General features: G+C 37.9%; 1 protein-coding gene across 1 annotated transcript in view; it reads right to left on the bottom strand.

Moving 5' to 3' along the window:
• Nucleotides 1-23,876, bottom strand: part of stat5a (signal transducer and activator of transcription 5a) — a 53,076-nt gene that overhangs the window by 15,814 nt on the left and 13,386 nt on the right. The window contains exons 2-3 of the mRNA XM_079253286.1: nucleotides 543-686; nucleotides 272-428 (exon numbers count right to left, since the gene is read on the bottom strand). Coding sequence (XP_079109412.1) covers nucleotides 272-428; nucleotides 543-670 — 285 coding nt within the window. The 5' untranslated portion in view covers nucleotides 671-686. The remainder of the gene's footprint in view (nucleotides 1-271; nucleotides 429-542; nucleotides 687-23,876) is intronic.

The raw sequence follows: 23,876 nt of genomic DNA, 5'->3' as shown, positions 1-23,876 counted from the left end.
TAAAAGGAGAGCTGCAAAGCTTTATCTAGTTAACAACTTATATGGATCTCATTTTATGAGAACCTAAATTAAGACTGTAACTTAAACTTTAATCTTAAATTGAACAAAGGTAGGAAACATATTCAGTTGTATTTGAGTCTTTGAGCAAGGCTGACCTTACTTTTGTTTAAAATTGGTCCAATGCAAGTTATACACGTCTTAAACCAACACCAAAAATAGAATGTTACTGTGTATGATATTTTTTAAGAGACTCTAGGCAAAAAATACTCACCTTAAGCTGATTAGCGTAGTGTCCCAGTTTGATTTTAAGTAAGAAGCCATCCTCTCCAACCTGGTGCTCAGCCTTGTTTTGCAACTCTTGTATCAGACTGTCCAGCAGGCGTTTTGCCTTGAACTCTTCATGGGGGTTCTCAAGATCGATAGCATCCCTAATAACATGCAGGCATGTATGTATACAAGATCCATAGCAAAAATGTAGAATAATGCATACATACACAGATATTGTATGCTCATAAATGTGGAATAAGAAGCAAGAAACTCACCAGAGCTGACCCTCTATCCATTGGGACAGGTAATGCCTGACTTCAATGGGGAAGTGTTGACCGTAAAGTGACTGCATCTGGTGCAGAGCATCTCCCTGAAGCTGCTGGGCCTGGATCCACACTGCCATCTTCAACACCCTGAAGCTGTAAAAATACTTTGTTATTGATTTGAGAACCAAGAACACAGTTTAAAGGCCAAAAGAAAAAAAAAAAAATAGCGGCATGTTAAGTAAGGAAAATAAAACACAGAGAAAAAAAACTGTGATCAAAAATAGAACAACCAGTTCTGCTTTCATGTTTTGCAGTAACAATATGTGTGTATCCTGATAAAAATTCATGAGCAAAAGTATAAGAAATAGCTGAAACACTGCTTTTACATCACCCTATTAACAGTAATTATGAGAACCCTGAACAGAGTCATTTTAATAGCTTACTTTTGCAGCATGTTTCTGAATGTTTCATTTAATATATCCCACTCTTTAAGCATTTTGTGCCATTCATGCATGCATTTCCATCATTCATTTACATATGTGTTAGGAGGATTTTCATCTGAGGTGCACTCTAACAACCCACTACAGTGGTGGGTTGCATTAGGGTGGTGGGTTGCATTTGCAACAACAGTCGGTGGGCGCATACAGGGGAGGTGGAGAAGTTTGAGCTGTTGTGCCACGTTAACAACCTCGTGTCAAACTTTGTTTAAATCAAGGAGACAATTGTGTTCTATGGGAGGAGACAGCAGAGGAATTACGCCTCTTTAAGGATTAATGGAACTGTGGTGGAGAGGGTGTGCAGCTTTAAGTACCTGGGAGTGCACATCACCAGAATCTATCTTGGACTGTACCACTAAATAAACACAGTTAAAAGCCGCAAAACCAGGAATCTCAAACCCAATTCCTCAAGGGCCACAGTACTGCAAGTTTCAGTTATTTCCCTGTTGCAACACACCTGATTCATTGTGTAGAACTTGACAACAAGCTGTTGGCTCCATTTTATGGCAATAAAGTGGTTTGATTTATGAGCAGCTCTCAAAAGACCTGAGTTTGAGATCCTTACTCAAAACTTATGAGACTCCTAAATATATCTTATAATATAGAAAATGTTCACATTTAATTGATTTATGTGTCATGAATAAATACTATTCCAAACTTCTGTACCATCAGAGTTAATATTTAACCACAAAAGTAACTTTGCAGTGAGATGTATAACTAATTATCTGAAAAATGGTCTCTCTTTTAAGTCTGAGAGGAGATGCACTGATATTTTAATGAATTATTATTTTGTGCATTCTCCCTTTGTGAGAGGTGGTCTGCACCTTACTATTTCCTGAATTGTTTAGTTTGGGGACTGGATCAATTTTTTTAAAGTATGTTTGAAAATGTCTTTTAATGTTAACGGTAATTCTTTTTATGTTCATTTTTGTTGTTGTTTTCTAATTTCTCTGCCTAACTCTTAGCACAAATCAAGCAAACAGGTGAACCGGTACGCACAGAAATTCTGTCTTATTTTCTCCTACAGCCAGTGCAGAATGCTTGAAGAGCCACATGCAGCTCAAGAGCCAAGGATTACAGACCCCCTAACATAGTCAGATGAAGAATGAGGCAAGAAGTTCCAAGTCGCTTTAAAAATCATGAGGATGTTCTACCCTGGGGTTGTGGAGAACGTCCTGCATGGTAACATCACCCAATGTGCAGGAACAGTACAGCTTGTAACAGAAGAGCCCTGTAGAGGGTGCAGAGGTCAGTAGAGCGTGCCATGGGTACAACACACTTCCTACAACACACTGTTGGAATGGCTGCACTCTGGCCGGCGTCTAAGGATCATCACAGTGAACGAAGAAACTCAGGAGGATCTTCTTCCCTCAGGATCTCAGGACTCTACCCTGCAGTGACACTAACACAGCATTCTACCTCTGCTGCTCCTCGCACATGTCAAACCACACCTCATACAATATGCTATTTTACCACCTATCATCACTAACTGCTACATTACCCATAGTATACTACTGTACATAGGCTGTAGATATTGTAGAAATAGTTAACCTTCTGTTTTAGCATGCACATACTAAAATACTGCATACATACTGCACAGCATCCTACTACATTTACATTCATTGTGTCTTTTTAGCTTTTTCCAGCTGTGTTTTTATCATGTTTTTTATTGGGTGTAAAATGGGTGTTGCACAGCCTCAGAAGCACGCCTGACTGCATTTCACTGCCATCTTGTATGTGTATGTGACAAATCAACTTGAACCTTGAACCTTGCAGGAATGTCACATTTCAAGCACAGAGGCTTTCAGCTCCCACATGTTGCCTGACACTTGGGCCTCTGTAGAAGTGTCAAGGAGCAAAATATTATGCTGAAACTTGCATGATGTTATTTCCAAATCTCCTGAATATTTTGTAATTCCTCACACTCTACCCTTGCTGCATTGTGGTGCTGGCGCACAGACACATACACATATAAAAAGCTTTGAGTGTGGCTTGTCATCCCGGTCGATCAATATAGTGAAAAGAGAAACTCTTTTCACTATATTTTCACTATATTCATAAATCATTGTCGAGGAGAGAGGAGCTTTGCAAAATGAAGATAAAGAATTGCTCATTTTTCATCTGTAGGAGGAAGTGCAGTTTTCTACAAACTGGAAGTTGAGTAGTTTCAGTTTTTGCCTCTCACTGATCACAAAGCTTTCCAATGTGTCCTTAGGCAAAATACTGGACCATGCATTGTCATTGATGGTGTAACAGTGTGTGTATGGCAGGAGAACAGGCTCAATGTATGGCAATCGATTAAAAAAGAAAAAAGTGTGTTATGTGTGTAAATGGATGAACTGAGCTGTAAAGTGCTGAATGTTCAATGAGACTAGAAAAGTGCTATACAAAGCAGTCTATTTCTATTTAGTTTTGATAATATTAGGATAACAAAACTTTGTTTTATTTGCAACACATTCTAAATATAGAGAATGAGAAATAACACCTAATAACAAACAAAAATGTACCCATTCATTTAATACATGACTGAGTTGTGCCCGACAACCCGAGCAAGTTGTGCCCAGCTTCTCACCCGGTGACAGCTGGGACAGTCTCCCTCCGATGACCCGGATTACGACAAAGCGGGTAAAGAAAATGAGTGAATTAGATTTAGCACAGACAGATTTAACTAAATACAAAACTAGAGATCCAGACTCCCTGACATACAACAACTCGCTGGCATCTACTTCCTGTTTCCTTTCTTCCAATGCAGCTCCAAGCTAATAATATTTGAGCGGCTCAAGTCTCTTTACTCTAAACATGCTGAAAGCTTAAACCGACTCTACTGTCGATGTTATGTCATGGCTGAGAGGGCTTTGTGTTGGGTCATTGCAACTTGTTTCCAGTCAACACACCCACACATCTTTCTCAAAAGTGGCACAGTCACTGTCAGTAAGAGACAGACAGATATGAGTATGCGGGAAGTTTGTGGTGTGCGTTTTTGAGTGTGTGTGTGTGTGCATGCGTGTATTTGTAGGTGCTTGTGATGTTAGAGGTAATGGTTGACAGTGGGTGCGTCACTTGTGTATCACTATAAACATAACCGACACAAACAAACCTACACATAGCATTTTTACTTCAACACAACAGTTACGTAGAAAGGGAAATTCATCCACTGCGTTTCACTGACTCTCTGTTTCTGTCATCGCTTTCATTTTATGTTTCTGCAGTTCATTTCCTCAATCCTACCGCTAGTTTCTAACACGCATTGCTCACAAGGCATCCTCCATCCTGCTGCTGGAAGGAACGTTTCCTTTACTTTGCCTTTTTCAACTTTATTTCCTCTTAGAAAAGAAGTCAGTTCATAATTGAAGAGAAGTGCAGCAACTTGAGAATGTGCACAAGGTTTATAGTTACAGAACTACTTCAAAAACAACATTATTTCCCTGCATGGAAAGAAATATCTTCATTCTGCAGAAGATCTCATGACTTAGACACAACCTTCAGTCATCTGTCTAATGAACCGTGAGCTGGCTGGATATTAGATAATTCAATGCAAATGTCAAAAATCTTTTACTTCTCAAGTGATCACCAAAAAAAAGTCTGTGCATGTGTACCACAAATCACGCATTATATTGAAGCTGGGAATATGATCACCTCTCATATGTCCTTTTTCTATAAGGTGAAATGAGCTCGGAAAGGTAATTCCACTGGTATTTACGTATTTAGACACTAATCTTGGCAGGCTATGCTGTTGCTCCAACACCCATGTTACTCTAAATGAACCCTGAACTTAAACTCTTGACCTTGCATCTTGCTCTTATATCCCAGAGATAGAGTACAATTTCATCTTGAGGAGGACAGACACATTCATGCTGCTAAATTGGTCAACATTTCTATGAGCATCTGACCCTTCAATGGTTTGACAGATGGCTGCAGTATACTGTGTGCTGAAATCACCCCAGCTGCATTTGGCAGTTCATTTTAAGGGATTTGCAAGTACCACAATGAAAAAGGAGTTTATCTGAAAACACCAAATAAACAGCGCAAAGAACTTGATTTAAATGTAGGCAAAAACATGAAATGATGGAGTGACTCGAGACAATACTTAAAGCCATGTAAATATCATGTATATTGTGTGCTGAATAATCATCATTCCATCATTGCTTTAAATCTATAACTCTTTTTTTTTTTCATAGAATATATTCTTTTGCTCTTTCTTTTATTATGTCTCTTTATGGATGCACAAAAAAAATACTTCACATGACAAATATGTGTCACAACTTCATGAAAATGGTAAATGTGTTAGACGGGTGGTTGTGTTTGCGCTGTCTGCACCAATAAAGTGAAACTGCACAAATACAACAACAAATACTCCGATTTTGTTGCTGCACCTTAAATATGAAGATTTTCCTTTCATTAAAGATTGTGTAAATGAAACCAACATCAGAGGACCTGCTCACACAACCACCCAAAATGTGGAGATTACACAGACTGAATGTATAACCTCCACATTTTTATCTATGAGGGAATCAGCAGCTAGCCTCAGCACCAAAAACTATCAGCTGATTGGAGGAGGAGGAACCAAACAGGAAGAGCATACAGCTTTTCTGCCAGCTCTGTCTGCGACGCCCACTGTGGGTGTAGAGCCATGTTTCTGTACCATCCTGCATCCGACATACAAATAGACCCACACAATACTGCTGGGAGCTGAAGCTGCCAATAGACAGTGAGTGAAATTGTATGTTTACAAGTCGGTCTGGCTCTTTAACAGCTATTAATGGTGCAGGCTTCAGGTCCTCTTTGCTCCCCGTTAGAAACTCTATTCCCACCTTTCAGAGGGAAGTCAGATGCTTCTCAGCAATTTTTTCACTTTGTTTGACACTTCCAAATGGCCTGACACTAATCTGAGACTGAAAACTAACATTCCTACCTTTATTATTTTGCTTTATGTATAAGGAACTTTCCAAACTGTGGCATGTCCGCTATTTAATCACAAACCTCAGAATAGTGAGAAAATAACCTTACCTTCAGATCTGTGTTACAATGTAACAGCAGGAAACTCTAAAGCAGAGCGCCACAAACCTGAGGCAGACAGAAACAGAGACACAGAACCATAGAAAGAATGAAAGAAAGAAGAGAGAGAGAGAGAGAGAGAGAGACCAAAAGGAGGAAGTGAGTCAACCTTGGGTGCTTCTGAGAAAACTATCTATTTCCACGGGGACCAGAACATTAACAAAAAGCCTAAGGGGTTGGGAGAAGGGGATAAGGGAAAGTCCACTGAAAAGACTTCTCTTGATTCCAGGTTCTATTTGGACATGTCAACTTATCAATATATATTACGAGTATTAAAAATGTATTTATTATGGATGATTTGTAGACAGGCAAAGCTCCCTTATGATACTATGATTCAAGTTGCTCCAATTAAAATGTATGTGGGAAACCACAAAGATGTTCAAGAAATGTACAAGAATTTATTTTTATTATTAGTAAATTCCCAGATGGTCTTGAAATTATTTATATTAAAAAGCATTTTACAATTGATTTCAAGTTTGTTGATATTGTTGCTAACACAGAAAAAAGTGTGCACAACAAACTGTGTACTGAAAATAGACTGCAAAACTAGTACTTGCACCAACATTAAAACTTTCCAGAAACTAGAAGCAGACAAAATAAATAAGAACCAAAGCATGATTTAATGCAAGTCTGTCTCATTGTTCTCCTTGATGTAACTACTTTTCAAGTTTAGACTGCTTGACTTGCACCACTCAGTGACAACACAGAATGCCCCGTAAACTGCACAATTAAAACGAGTAATTTTATGGCAAAACTATTATGTTGCTTCATTTTCTCATTCAATATGTTTATTAAACCTGATCAGTTTGATCATGTTTCTTTCCTCACTGTAATATTTTTTTTTCCAAGCTGGCGAGTCCATAAAAAAATCAAACCACCTGACAGAAGACTCTGCCTGTCATTGTGAAAGACACGGAGGCTTCTTAGACCGAGTCGGCTCTCGTCCTTGGCTGAACTGAAGAGACTGAACATCAGGATCCCACATGCTGCCATGAAAAACCAGACAAATATGTGAGCATCTGTATTTTACTTTCTGGGTCTTGACCCGTTCTGCTACGCACCTCTGTCCTGCAGCTTCTTAGTTTAAGTTTACTTGCCCCACCTTAAGAAGTCCCTTCAACGCCGCCCATTTTAACAAAACACGTGTCAATGGTTCTCATGCATCTCTTTGCACACAACAAAAAGATCCAATCTGTCACGTGATTTATCGTTGCTTTCTATGCATCCTCTGCTAAATTGAGTTTTTACTCACCCATGACCAACCCTGCTTGATCTCAAAACTAAATTCTGGAAGGGTTGGGAACCCTGCTGTCCTTACAACAACCTACAATTTCTGATATACTGGCAGAAATACGGAGTTCAGCATGTGCTGAGGGTAAAAGAGTCCTCACTCTTTTTTGTTTTTTTAATGCACAGACCTGAGGGATGTCATGTCATCAAGCTACCATGAAATAAGAGGGTTAAATTAATGCTACACAGTAGCCAACCCTAACACACTGAGTACAACACATATATGCCTTTAATTTTGCACTCGACATGTCAATTATTCACCAGGTTTAATTCTCAAACAGGAAAACCATTAAATGAGAAAAATAATTATTACAAAGTGCTTAAGGCCACAGTGAGCTTCAGGTAGCTAATAAATGAATTCAATAAAGCCTTATATGCAGGCTTGATAATGAGTCAACAAGCAATCAATCGCTATCAGCAATCACCTTCTCTCTTTCTCTCTCTCTTTTTCTCTCTACGAGGTGTTTTTTGTTTTCTCTTCTTCTCGATTCTCTTTCTGTCCCTCTTCTATCATCTCCAGTCCGGTCCAGCAGTACAAACTTTGTAATACCAAAAATAATGCAAAATAAATAGAAAAATAAAATGAGAATCCAGAATATTAAGGGAAGCATCATGTCTATAATACAGCATCCAGAAAATCATTCTGTCTGCTTAAATGCTGGACAAGACAAAAAAACAAAAACAAAAAAAAAACAATCAATGAGCACAAGTTACAAAGCACCAAGATAATTTTTTTTTTTTTGTATTTTCTTGAATAACAATTGGCTAATAAAGTATACTGATGTCAAGACAGTACAACAGTATGCTTTGTCCAAAGCTATTACACATGACTGTGTGATTACAAATGAATCCTCTAAAGTTATCTATAACAGAGATAACAGAGGCTTTTTTTAATAATCAAATGGAACAATTGCCTCGTAAAGTCACACTTTGGCATAACTACTGAGAACCAAGTGATAATAACCTTTGATCTCAGTCTTATCCAGAGATTCGAGTAACTACTGTGCTGTCAGTAGTTATTCCCTGACAGCACAGCATGCAGGTAATCAGCAGCTGTGGGAGTGAAAACAACTTTCAGTACAAAAATGACAACAGGTCTATCCAAAATACTAAAAAAAAAAAAAAAAAAAAGAAAAAAACACAAAAAAACATGCACAAAAACAATATAACACCTACACAGACACACTCATAAAACAACCCGACTTCTACCCTGGCAAACCCATCACAGCTCATCAGTAGGGGTTCTCTTTCATCATTACTACCTTTCTTTTCCAAAAGAATGAAGATGACCTTGGCACCAGCTTCAAAGCTATTTTCAGTCTGACACATGCTTTTAGTTGTACAGATTGAATTTACTACAGACTACTGTGCCAACATATTTTCTTACCTTTTTTTTTTTTTTTTTTTTTTTTTTTTGCTTCCTCTGTCTCTCAAACACACACCCACACGCACACAAATGTTTTTGTAGATAATGTAGCTAAGCCAATTTAACACCTTGACAACACAGGACACAAATTTCACTCAACTAATAAACTGCCTCTTGGATTAATGAATCCAATTTAACTTTCTGCTCTTGCTTTTATTTTTTCCAATACCAAACGACATGCTGCTGGACATAAGAGTTATATTCAGTGTTCCTCTTGCTACTGGCAAAGATTCAAGGAACAGCTACATTTCTTTCTGTTTCACCCACTGTGCAGAATGATGGCATATTTATGAGTTAAGAATTGTTGGATGGGAAAGGATTCCAGTTAGCATTACACAACAGCTAAAAACAAACCAATCAATCCACTGATCTAAACCAGCTAAGGTTTGTCATACTGGCTCAAAGAGGACAAAAACAAACCATTTATGACTATCTCGTTTTCATTCCTGATTACTGTATCATCTTTTTTAGTCCTCTGACTTTTGTCTATTTGATCCTCTATCGACCAATACAAAGATTTCAAGAATTTTAAAAAAATAAATAAAAAAAACTGTGAAATTTTCTACATTTCTAAACAGGTCAACATACCAAGCACATAAAAGCTTTGCAGTAAATCAGAGCGTACTCAGTTGAAGACATCTCTATGCTGGGAGGATTTAGAAGTTGGATATTTAGATATTTATTTATTTATTTATAGTTGAATATTTAGACATAGAAATATTTAGAAGTTGAATATTTTAATAAACAGCTTTAAAATGGATACAATATTCTAGGAAGCTCCCCTTGTATATCACAAAACGAACAACTGATCCTAAAAAGTCATCAGTGTCCTTGTTGTTCTGTGAGCTTGCCACAGTCAAAGCACATTACAAGTGTTGTATATGAATGGCACAGCTGAGAAATGTGGCATGTTCAGGTAAACAAACAACCGTTCTGAGGAAGATTGGCATTTTCATTCATCTATCTGCCTTTGATTCGAAAAAAGACAACTACACACTCATGTCACCCACTCTTTCCTCTGAGGAAAGCAACCAATCATCAACGTAAGCAAGAACTTCCTGTTAGGAAACTGAAGTGCCACCCACCATTCAAACCAATCTCACCCTGTGAGCACAGAGAAGAAAGGGCACAAAAGCAAATCCCACAATTCCTCTGATAGCATGAGTGAATCTTCATGGGACCAGATAAGGTTTTTGATTATTATAACACATAGTACTAGTTCCAGCAGTTCAACAAGGCCAAACACAGCAGGATCTCAGCTTATTAGTGTTAGTGCAGTGAGTGCAATTGCAGTAATTTGATATATAAAGTTTACTCGTTTGTTTAGCTGGAAGATTGTCCTTTCACACATGTCCTCGTTTCCTGTTGTTTGGGCTTTTCATTCAGCTGCTCTAAGTTATTTCTATTTCTTAAGATGTCAAATTTTGCCATCAAAACTCTCGCACAACAAGCTTCTTTTCATGCCAGTCAGTTTGATCATTGCTCTTTATAATTCGTAGTCCCTGTTTCTGTCATACACTTGTGTCCACATTTTGTCCTATCACATTGCTTTCTTCTTTCACATCACTGCTTAACTGTGATGATACATTGGGGATTGAATTTATTTTTAAATAAATGTCATGTACATCAATAATGTTTTCCTTGTATCCAATTCTATTGATTTCTTTTTTTGTTTGTTTGTCTTGCATTGTATTTTCCACATCTTTCTCTGCATCCCAACTAGTTTCTCAGTCCTTGCTGCAAAAAGATGCTTCCACAACATGACACAGTAATCATCATGTCTGACTGGAGGGATGGCGGAAATTGTGTGATATTGATTGTCTGCTTGCCTCCACAAATGCTTTTGAGTGGTTCAATCACTTAACCTAGGTGTCATTTTAGAGGACTTCATTCAGAGTTTAGGGGACTCTGCTTCTCTTGGTTTCCAATTTCCCCAAAAAGATCATGACATTCCTGTCAAGTGCCATTACAATGGGCATGGTGTCTGCCTAGCCAGTTAATAACACCCGATTAGTGCAACGATAGAGAGGTTTACCATTTTTTTTATGTGTTTCTTCCTGTAATGTTTTGCAACATAAATAGTTTGGATGAAAAGCAAAATAAAAATGGCATATGCCTAGAAACTGGCCTTAAACTTAAATATAGTGCTCTTGCGTAGCCACATAAAACATTGGTACAATCAGGTTTAGCTAGGTAGATTGGCCATGCTCTAATTAACCCTTTTAATGCATAGTGGCCCTATGCCACTATGCATTAAACTGGCATACGGCAACAATGCCACTTTAATGCATAGTGTAACGCGATTTACAAGCTTTTTTCTCACATATTAATGAATAAGGATTAATTAATGCATTAAAGGGTTAAGTCTAAATGATGGATAGATAGAGTTTGCAAAAAGAGATTGATGTACAACTTGGCTTACAATTACACAAAAGCATTGACTGATAATCATCTATGATCTGCTATAATTGTGTATGCAAATTTGAAATTCTCTTCCTTCCTCTTTTATTCTCCGCCTTGTCCTGCAGTCCAGCTGCTCCATGGCAGGCCATGCATAATCACATACACACACACACCCAGAGCCAGCATTTATAAATAACATCTCAGAGTTAAACTTAAAATTAAGCACATAATTTACTTCTGGTGTGAAGTCCAGAACATATGGTTGCATCACATGGTTGTTCCTTTCAGGTATATTTTTCTAAGTGTAATATAGCTCCCTTGAGGGCTAAATAAACATTTTCTTAGCTGTTCCTTGTAAATATTTGGGAATAGTATTTTTAATACAGCCAAGTATAAACACACAATTTCCAGCAGGCCATGCATCTCTTCTGACAAAACCACATCATTTAAACAGGCAACAGTATAATTACAACTGTAAAGCACTACAATGGTGTGACATGTAAATATATTACATACACATTTATTACAACAATTATAAAGTGTTTTTATTATTATTTGTTTATTTATTTTTTGTTTTAAGAATGTAAAGGGTAAATCTCAAAAGTATGACAACACTGGTGAAGACTGGTGAAGTCTTAATCCAACATCTGGTATCTCTGGATATGTTAAAACATATGACCATTTTTGACTAAGTGTAAAAGAAATATTTCCTTTAATGCATTGAGAACACACAGTAGAAAAATTAGAGGAGGACATGGGAGACTTGTTGTCACTGAGAAGCACATGACAAACAAATGTGCCAGAAGCTCTAATACAGGGACAGATGACTACAAGAGGGTCTTTGTGTTGTCTAACCTGCCCTGAGGTCATTTTGCTATGCTTCAACCCACATCCCATCACGCTGTCAACATGAGGAAGATCACTCATTAGCTCAGTAATGTGTTTTTGTGTGTGCACGCACATGTATACTGGTTTGTCCCGTGATGACACAAGACTTTGTATCACATTTGAATGTGGGAAAAACCTTAAAGAAATGTACCTCACAAGACGAAAAGAACACTAAAAAATGAGCGCAACTGATGGGTAAATCACATTATGAGCTGCACATCTCTGTCCTGCGGTCACTTTTTATCACCTACAATGTCAGTTTTTCTGTTATTTCACCACTCAACGGCCTAAACCAGAAACAGACCTGACGACTGTCGGCTTGATTTTGAGCTGCCACTGAAAAAATTACCCAAGATTGAGTTAAAAACTATTTATCAGAGAAATTTTGCACACAATAGGAGCTCTTGAAAGGTAAATTGTGTTATGTTTGAATGTCTACATGTCTAATGACTCACTTTAGGGACTAATGGAAATAAATCTTTGACTGAGGTGGAATAATGGCAAATCAGTGCAAGAGGAAATTAGAACACATCAATTGGTCGTGAGAGATTTTGGGTGGTATAATAACTGGAAAGTGAGGAAAGATATCAAATGCTGTTGGGAAGGTGGGGAATAGATTGTGTGCACATGCACATTAACATAACAGTTACACTGATGAATAGCCAAAAGGAATAAAGGGCACTGCCAGGGGTTGAGATAAGAAAAACAAATTAAGAGACAGAAAAACGGCCTCCAGCAGTAGTTCAATTTATTTGACTTTATTATCTCATATTTAAATGACATCTGAAAACCAAACAGAGAACTGTGTAAACAATTCAGTCAGTATGGTGTAGCACAAAGTTGGATGTCATTGCTGCAGTATTTGAGAAGAATTAAATGAGTCACTGCCCTTCATTTAAAAAAAAAAAAAAAAAATTAATAGGGACAGTAATAACAGTCTAAATGAAATAAGCTCAAATTAAGCTGTACAAGAACAATTGGTAATGTTGATGCCCATAAAACTGGCATTTTTTAAAAATAAATAAATAAATGTATTATTATTATTATTATTATTATTATCATCATTATTATCATCATCATCATCATTATTATTAATATAATTAATAAGAAGAAGAAGAATACACATTGGTTGTCTCATATCATAAAGGAAAAGTTATCATTAATCAGTCTGACACAGCATATGTCCAATAGATAAGTTAGGATGAAATTTGAGCTCCTGAATGAAACAGAAACTTTGTTCATTTTGTTTTGTGCTCTTCAGTACCCAAATCCACACAGACACACTTCAGGCTGTCAGGCAAAATAGAGTTGTGAAAAAAAGAAAAATTGCTCACGGATAGCCTCAGGTAACTAACTCCCCACAGAGCTGAATTGTAGGCCTGAGGATATTCTGTGTGCTGGCTGTGATGATGAGTAACAGCAAATAAAAGGAGGTGATCTTCTGTGATCAGCATGATATCAACACTTTCACTCAGTTGATCAATGCCCCTGTGGGGTTTATTGTGTACATACTATCAACACTGTACAAACAGGCAACGGTGCCATAAATATCTCTCTTTCTGTTGTCAAACTTTCGAGACCCCTGGAACCCTTTTTCAAAAGCAATTAGTACCTGTGTCCATACTGGTGCTGACAAAAAAAACTTAGTCGAAACTGTCCTTTTCCGAGCAGATTTTGGGGGGGGGGGTTTGACTTCCAAACATACTTGAATCATACGCGGTCTAAAAGTGTACAATATATCATGTCTCTGCGTTCAGACTTGCTTACCAGCCTCTGTTCTTATTAATGGAAATAAAAGAGGGAAGGAAATAGCAGTCACGCCGACAGAATTTCACAGACCAATTTACGCAGTCACAGTAAGGACACTCAGATTCCTCCTGACTGGAAGACAAGCTAAACTAATCTGTTTAAAGCTGATATTCTATTAAAGAAATAAAGATTTGTTGTACAAGCTTGCTCTAAATGCTCAAGGGTTTTAAGTTGTCATGAAAAAATGGCTTGAAAGCAGATGAGTGTTGGCCATTTTAGATGATGTTCACACACACACACACACACATACAGCAATATTCAAACACAATTAAGACAGACACAAAGTAAGACACTGGAATAAATAGGTCTTTGAATATGTTCATTTTCAGAGTAGCCACTCATGAAATAAAGCTATAGTATCTTTCTCCCAATACACAGACAATATAATACCCATTTGAAGTTTTAAGGCATTATATTAGCAACTTTGGGCTTTTCTAATAGTCTGTTTTTTGTTTTGGACTTGTTTTTGAAAAATCAAACTGTTTGTTTCTGTCACAAGATCTGGCAACACAGGCTCCAGCAGCAGAGTGGGTGCAGATGGGAATGACTGCAGGGTAACAAATAAAAAATAAGAAAAAAAAAAAGAAAGAAAAAAAAAAGGGGGGGGGGGGGGGGGGTTGTTTTGTTTGTTTGTTTGTTTTAAAAAAAACACTTTATGGTGTGTGTTTTTGAATACATGGATATCATTAAGGCTTTGGATCACAGCAAATACAGCAGTGGCATAATGTGAGTATGGTCTTATATATTCCATATTTAGGAAGATGTCAATGACCAGAATATCATTGATATTCTTTTTTCTATTCTACAGTCATTTAGCAGATGTTTTTATCCAAAGCGACTTACATATGAGTGAGAACAACACAAGTATGAATCAAACAGTAGAGGATGTGCAAGGAAGGTGCAAGTGGACTGTCCAGTTGGATGCAGGTCCTTACATGAAGTGCTACAGGCTTTTTTTAGTCCCATGTATTGGTGGTAGAACGAGGCATCCTTCACTGGTGGTGGAACGTAACTGTCAAGAAGGAGTTTAGGTCTGGATTAAGGAGTGAAGGTAAACAGGAGCCATTTGAGTTGTTTTGTAAGCCAGAAGCAACGCTTTAAATTTGATGCATGCTGCGACCGGAAGCCAGTGAAGTGCGATTAGCAGGGGAGTGACATGAGCTCATTTGGGCTGGTTTAAAACCAGACACGCTGCAGCGTTCTGGATCATCTGCAGAGGTTTAACAGAGCATTCAGGCAGACCTGCCAGAAGGGAATTACAGTAATCAATGCGTGAAATGACCAGAGTCTGAACCAAAAGCTGAGTCGTGTGTTCTGTCAGGTACGGTCTGATTCTCTTGATGTTGTAGAGAGCAAATCGGCAATTACAGGCAACCGAAGCAACATGAACCTTAAAGGCAAACTGGTCATCCACCATGACACCAAGATTCTGGGCAGCAGACGAGTGTGATAGTGTCAAGCTTCACACTTAATTGCGGAGGTAAGGAAGGATGGGCTGGACACATAATGACAATGCCTTTCTGAGTTATAGATATAAAAAGTGCCAAAACCCAACAACTAAAGGAATAGGAATAAAATAGCTTATAGCTGTAAAAATAGTGCACAAAGTATTTCACTGTTTAATTGTTAGACTTGAAAAGCTACAGATAACAGGGACATTCCAAGCTTGCATTGATTAGTTTTAACTTGACTTGAGTCACACTCCAGGTCTTAATGGTAAAAATCGGATTTTTTGCATGGTTGTTCACATTATATGGGGTTATTATATAGGGTTGCATGGTGATTTAGCAAGAAAGTCAGTCAGTGGTTAAAGCCTCAGCTGGGGGAAGGAGAGGGTGGTGTACAGGGGCCTCACTGTGTGTACTTTGCATGTTCTCTTTGAGTACTCTGGCATCCTCTGAGTCCAAATATACGCATGTCAGATTAATTGGCCGTTCTAAATTCTCCCTAGGAGTGATTGTGAGTGGTTGTTTGTTCATCTGTGTCAGCCCCAAAATTGACTGGCGACCTGCCCAGGGTGTGTCAAGGGTGCCTAGCAACTGCTGGGACAGACTCCAGCTTCAGTTTCATCTGTGGATATGTATTAGGAATACGGTGCAGATTTCTGATGTCTGTTTCACTTTAATGATGTAAAAGTCGGATGAAATGCAGCATGACTGTTCAGACGAAGATTGCTTTGAAAAAGATCAGAGGTGTATGTGATTCAATACCACACATGAAAGCGGTCTGGGTCGGATTTAAAAAAAAAAAAAAAATTAGATGTGTTTTATTCAAACTGCCATTTGGCCAGATATGGGCCCCCTAGAGCCAAAAAATGTCATATTTGAGGCACTTTTGCCTTTAAACAGCACCTCTGTCTAAAAGCTGGGTCAAAGGAAGAGAAACAGAAAGTTGAATTTTTTTCATGTAACTTACCAGGTCCTAAATATAGATAAGTCTGCTAATAAAAGGGCAACACAGTAAAGTACGTTTTGCTTTTCAGAAGACCACACGGACACCACGATACATAGCTACTTTAACACAACATTATACATAGGGGGACATATTAAATGATAACATGTCTATTTCAGCATGTCCCTTGTTCGCTTTGGCGTACAAGAGTATGAGCAGTCAGCACCATTGTGGCATTTGGGCTCCGATGCTGAAATTTACTGACAGATGCAGAGAACATGTAACTCACATTAAGAAAAGAAAGCTCAGGAAATCTAAATTAAACAAAACTGAAAATGTAAATGATAAAGAATCTTAATGAGTTATAATTTCATCATTTCTGAATTATTTGTTTGCGGTGTACAGCTCAGTACTAATACTGCCTGGGACTTTTAAAAATACTTTCCTTCAGTAATAAAATAAAAACAACAAAAAAAGAAACTGTCAGTTTCCTTCTAGCCACGTGCTTATCATCGCTCTATTGTGATCTGCCAGTGAGGAAAAATGAGGGGAAACAATACAAGACATTGGATTGGCTCATAGAGAACTTAACTATGGTTTCTCAACTCCAACTTCTGCTTTTTACCCCAATGCCTTGAAAGTTAGCCTAAAGTTAATGAAAAATATTTGAGCTTTTCTTCTTATGCTCTCTGATAAAAGACTGCACAAAGTACTATGGTAGAATTCCTGAATGATTTTGTCAGAGATCAGTACAACATTGCAGCATAGCAAAAAAAAAAAAAAAAAAGAAAAGAAGCAAATCTAGAGTTAGTCGCAATTCATTTCCAAGCATGCAAGCTGAATGTGTGTGAAAATGAAAATGGTGACTTCCCCCTTCTGAAGTAGACGGAAATAACAGCATGAGCAATAAAAACTTGTTGGAGTGATTCTGAGTGAAGTAGTTTGTATTAGTCACAAGCCTTTTAATGATGTGGCATCTAGTTCTGGATGGGAATGTAACACCACACGACTACATCCCCTCTTCTGATGCCATAACCATTTTTCATCTTGCAAGCCTGGAAATAAAATTACCACAAAGATGGACAAGAAAAACAAATCCTCAAAACTGGAAAGAAGGATTTCACATCAAACAGAGAAAAGATGTTGACCCACTGTAGCACCTTTGCTTTCCACTCATGCAAGTCAACCACTTCTCCAATTACACAATAGTCTTAAGCAATCCTTTACTTCTGTGTGGCCAGACAGAGCTGCGCCTGGTCAAAACACCAGTAGGCTGAATGAAACAGCAGAGTCACCATGAAGTGAAATTAATCAGTCATAATATACTGCGAACGACAGAACCCTGCTGGACCACGTAAGCCAGACTGGAAAATAAGACTGCACACCATCAATACGCCATGCACAGAGAAGACAAGCAGAGCATGGCTGCCTGGGAAAGGACTTACATCATAAAGTGATAGAGGCATTTTCAGCCAATGTTTGTCACTTTAAGGAACTCGATACAGAAGTACTGGTGTTTAATCTTGTTTTTGTTTCAGAGAAGACTTTACTTTCACAATGATGGTCCTTTGCAACCGTGAGAGCAGAACTGCAACTGCAACTTTATTTATAACGCACTTCAAACACTACAAAATTGACCAAAGTGCTACAATATGCAACACAGTATATTCAAAGAAAACTACGTTTGAAGAAAACTTGCCAAATCTTTTCAGTTGATTGCAATAAGTAGTTACAGCTCAGTGACTTTTTTTTTATTACACTTAGTATTTAAAAACTCAAAACAGCTTTTCTATAGAGACACCAACATGCTGTCATAGGCAAAAACCTGCAAATATTAGGAAATGTATCACTCAATATTCTAAAATTTGTATTGTTTATCCTCAAATGACAGCCCGTGTAAGAATGAGGGCATGCTGTGACATTCAGTAACTGATGGAGAAAATAAAACCTCCTGCCGTTTTCTGCTGCTGTACTCCCTGAGTGCTTGAGTCACAGCATGACCTCATGAACCCCAGCTGGCATGCAAGTCGCTGAACGCCCGGCCGTAAACTGCTTTGAACTGTTGTTTGCTCAGGTAGGTCTGTTTAGTTTGTCCAGCTATCTGGACAGACACCTAAAAGCCAATCAAAGGTGAGAATGGCTCAGTTTTGAATGGCTCAGTTTTGAGTCTCTTCACTTTTCAAATGTTGAAAAGACTCTTAGCATTGTAAATATAGAGCAAAGTAGAGATTAGCGTTTTGTCAAGTGTGTACTCTACTTTCCTGAAAGCAACTCCGAGCCAAGCTTGCCTGCCAAGAGATAAAAGATGGAAATTAGCTTGCTGTATCTTGAGTATTGACATTATATGTTTATTAATATACTCTTTTAAAAATACACAATTAAAAATAAATAAAGCAACAGATGCACATGTAAACAGGTGATACAGGCTGCGCTTAGCTACATTATAACTGCTTTAACATCTGCTGTCATGGTGGAGTTCACACAACAGCCCTTCAAACACAAGTGACAGCAACATATCATGTCAGGATCTTGCAATATCCATGGTCAAATGTTTTTTCTCTGTTTTCTAGTGATTAAAAACAGCCAGTACCAATGATTATATTATTAAAGGCACTAATGTCTTTGCTTGTCTAAAATGGCTTTGCCTTATTCACAACAGTGACAAGCCAATGAGCTTAATTTCCTCTTCTTTGGATTAAATTTACCCAGTTGTGCAGGGAAATCTCTGTATTTGTCAATAGGTGTCTATGCTTACTATATGTGTGCATTCATGCATAATAAACTGGGTTCTCAACTAAGAACCCAGTGGATGACATTATATAATATCTGGCCCAGGGGGAAGAGTTTAAATGTGGACCGATGTGGACACAGCCTCCAGTTCAAATAAGAGGCAGTGGGAAAACCAGTTTGTTAAAGTAGAGCCTCTTCAGACGCATAACCCTGCAGTCAAATACCCACTGAATCAAGACAGACAGCAGAAGGGACCAGCTTCAAGTTGTCAATGTCCAGTAGTGTGCTCTAATGAGCCATCAGCACAGAGAGACATCAGTTGTGAGCGTCTGACCTTCTGAATTAAAACACACCTAATACCACACACACACACACACACACACACACACACACACACACACACATATATATATATATATATATATATATATATATATATATATATATATACACATACATATATATACATATATATATACACATACACATATATACATATATATATACACATATATACATATATATATATACACATATATATATATGTGTATATATATGTATATATATATATATATATATATATATATATATATATATATATATATATATACACATATATATATGTATATATATATATATATATATATATATATATATATATATATATACATATACATATATATATACATATACATATATATATATATATATATATATATGTATATATTCATACATACATACACACACACACATATACATACGTGTGTTTGTGTGTGTGTGTGTGTGTGTGTGTGTATAACTGTAATCTATATAATGAGTAACAAAAGACAAAAAAAAAAAATTAAATAATATCCATCGTTTTTGTATAAAGACGGTCCTCCTTAGGATCCAACAAATTCAGTTATACAGCCTGACCCAGTGAGAAATATCATTCTGAAAAACACAGTAGGTCTCAAAGGTCAGGCACTAGCAAGGTTCAGCATCTTAAGGAACAACTGGAGAAGGTTAACTTTCTGTGAGTAACCAGAGACAGGTAGTTTCTGAGAGTAATCAGAAACAGGTATTCTCTGACAGTAATCAAACTAAGGCTTTAGCTGTCTGGGGCAGGCAATCAGACTCTGTAAAAACATTTTAAAGAGTGTGCACACTGGCCTACAAGGGAACGGGGTGTGGTAAATCCAAACCTCTTACTAAGAGTTCCATTATACATTGTGTGAAAGAGAAACATGGTCATGAGAGTGCTGAGTGGGTGGTCATCTGGACTCAGAAATGTGGGTTTCCAGTGGGTGGGAAACGTTTAAATTACTTGAAAAAGTTTAATGAAAAATTGACTGAGAAAGATAAGAAATTGAGAATTGTTTGTAAAAGATGTGGAAAACTGTGAAAAAACATAGAAATTGCTTTGGGGCGTGGGTAGCAGAAGCACAGAGAAGAGATAGAAAACAGAGAACCAAGAAGCTCACTGGGAATAAAGATGAAAGATATAGGAAGGAATGATAAAGCATCTCTATATACAAACAAACCAAAAATCATATACTGGTACCCGCTTTCTTTTTCCTAGTTTCAGAGCTTAGTGCACACAGGATGGATGCTGACCCCAATGGTTGACCTGCACTGCTGACTGCACCTCCTTCAGCTGGCCAGAATCCACCCCCACACCCAGAGCAACAAGCTGATTCCTAAACATATGTTGGTGCTGCCCAACCAACTCTAGTCAGACATGGACCTCACACCTTCTCCCCCATGGATACTAGGTTGTAGAAAACACTCCAGCAGAGAAAGGAATCTACCCCTCCCTCCACCCCTGTGATGAGGAAGCAGTCCAGGCTAACGGTTGAACATCACCGATCTGGTCCATTGCCCCTGGGCAAACTAAGATGTTGCCAGTGCTTCAGTACTTTTACCAGATTTGGTTGCCTCAGGGCTGAAATTCTGTGAGGCTTTCAAGGCATTCTGCAAGGAGTTCAGACCCACAGAAACAGTATGAGACAAAATCTTGCAGAGAAATTCAAGACCAGTGATCTCCAGAAGATTAATGACAAGTCCCCCCTGCTACACCTTTATCCTGTTAAGTGGCCTGGGTTGATGCTTAGATGTATGTATGTAGTTGACACTCACTGCCATAAAGAAACCCCCCTTCCTACCACACACACACACACATACACACACACAAGAACCCCTGCCCACCAACTAATATGGGAAGGCCACAGGGAAAGGGGAACAGCTGTTTGTGCTAACATCAGAAGTAGCTCACTATACAAATCAGTTTACATTTCTATTAGCTCTTGCAAAGATACAGTCTTCTCAGACTCTGCATATTACTGAGTAAAAATACAAAGCTACAAAAACTTCAACCACTACTAAGTGTATTTTTAACAGAAGTGTCCTTTTCCTCACAATACTTGAGAACAGCTCAAGTAAACAATAGAACAAAGTAGTTAAGAAGATCTATTTTTTCAAAAGTAATTACTTAATTAAAAAAACATTTAAAAGATTAACTCTAAACGTTTTTATCTACAGTCTGTATTAATATGAATTTATATCTGACTGTAAGCCAGGACAGGTTCAGTCAGGGGTTGCAATGTGTGATTTACTTTGTGTCTTATTATGAAGCAGAGATGAACATCTTCTGGTCTGCCTGCAGCAGGGAAGTGACTCTGATGGTGCCTGAGGACCAAGCCTTTTGTGAGTGGTTTCAGATGTGGTGGTGGTGGTGGTGGAAGTGGGGATGGTGGTGGGGGTGGCTGCTTTCAGCACCACCCACTGCCATTGAGAAGAGTAAATGATGCAGGGTTTTACGTCAGTCAATAAAAGTAAAATACATTTGAAAACGACAGTAATCACATCTGAAAATTTGCTGAGTTGGCAAACTGTAAATAATTGGTCCACCAGGTAGCAGCTGCAGGAGCAGGGTTGCCAGCTGCAGCACCTGAAAATGGGTAGAGGTATCTGGCGCTTTTTGCAAACCAGCACACTCAAAAGTGGCACTTAAGTATCGAGTAGCAAACCATGCTAATTAATAACCAGATACTAAATTTACCCAAAGTATATAAGATATTCTGACAACCAAGTGAAATAAACTGATTGTTCTGTCACCATTGCAAAAAAAAACCTTTAAATTAATTTATTTATGTTGTTACTTCATCTGAGTCTTTATTGTGTGTGCATGCATGTGTGTCTCCCTGTTTGAGGCTGCAGGTAGCATGCGTGTGTCCTCTGTAAAGGGAAATGTTGGGCTGGGATTACGCTCTGCTGAGATCCCACTTGAGGGTGTTGTTTGCATATTTGTGTGAAAAACAAATAAGGAGGCCCAGCCATGAACATCCTGAACTTACAGAATGCAGATCATAGTTCCATTTTCAGTTCTCAGGTCATCATCACTATTTTGACCATTTTTAACAGATATGATGGTGTGTATGCACCTTGATTGATAAGACTGATTTTTTAAACAAAAATTCTCATTCTAAATGGTCAGGGTTAGTAGAAAATTACTTGGGAAAAACATGATTGTCTTCTGGGATCAAAGCAGTAGGGAAGTATCTGCTGATATCACTGTTCAAGGTTGTTGACAAAATGAACACAGTCTAGGTTACAAAAATGCTCTTCAGACCTGATCCTAACATCCATCCAGGACATTCTGAGCATGAGTGGACAGTAGTAATCAATTGTGAAAATATTTAAGCTAGATTGAGTGCATATTCCAATCTAATCACTCAGCCCAGATTAAAAAATGGTCCAGGACACTCATGACCACTTTCTTATGATAATCTGAATGTAGCTGGAACCAAAACTGACCTGCCATGACCCCAGAAAAGTAGCTGAGCTACCATCAGGATAGTTTCTTTTACTCCCATAACACAGAACAATAGCATAAAAACTCACAGGTAGGCATAGAGCGGGGGTCCCGATATCCTGTTTACTTTGGTTAGTTTCTTTCATTGTCTTTGTAGGCATTAATTGAAACCTAGGTGGTCACTTTATTGTAAAATTCTCTGCATCAGTCAAATTTTCCAAATCTTAACTTGACTGGTCGATGACACATCAACCAATCAGCAGTTGTAAACTTCAGTGTGAGTCAGAAGTGTATTATTGCACTCTGTTTCATCATATCATATGTCAGATCTAGTTCTTCCCCTGACGTGGAACATCTGACATGAAGATGTCAGGTCCTGGTGTGGGACATATATATTGTGGAGATGATGTTTAGCACATTAGCTCAGATGGAACCTGTTCTCTTATAGATGTCCAGGCTGACTGGCTTGTAATTTGCCCTGTTAGGGAAATGCCACTGAAATGGTGAACAACCACTTGCTTCCATCCTGTGCTTCCTTTCAACGTTAAGGCACATGAGTTTATAGATCTGACAAACTCATTTTGACATTTAATATTGTCTAGCCAGAAAATGTTTTATTCTGAATATTCTAATAGCTTTATAAATATTTTCCAATGCTCTTCTGGCTAGAATTACAATAAACAGTTACAGATGCAAAGAGATGCACGATCCACTTTTTCGGAGTTCTGATCCGACATTGATATCTGAATATTTGAATAGCTGCCGATACCGATATTTGCCGCTAACAAATCTGTTTATGTGAACATTATTGTGACTATGGTTATTATTGCTGTTATAACTGTATAAGATTTCATTAGGTTGTAATAAAATACCCATCCTTTATAAAGTTACCTCACCAATACAAATATGATAACATTACAGATCTAACACTTTCAACAAGTTTTATTTTGATTTGGCACATTTTACCTAAATACAACTATAAATGTGTGGTTTTGAAACAAGATCTAGCTTTTATTACAATGTTCCTCGCGAGCCGCATGCAGCTTGCTGACTCTTGACTT

This window comes from Telmatherina bonti, assembly GCF_933228915.1.
Source record: "Telmatherina bonti genome assembly, chromosome: 14".
Classification (NCBI taxonomy): domain Eukaryota; kingdom Metazoa; phylum Chordata; class Actinopteri; order Atheriniformes; family Telmatherinidae; genus Telmatherina; species Telmatherina bonti.
Note: the sequence above shows the minus strand (reverse complement) of the source record. Positions and strands in the feature narration are given on the sequence as shown.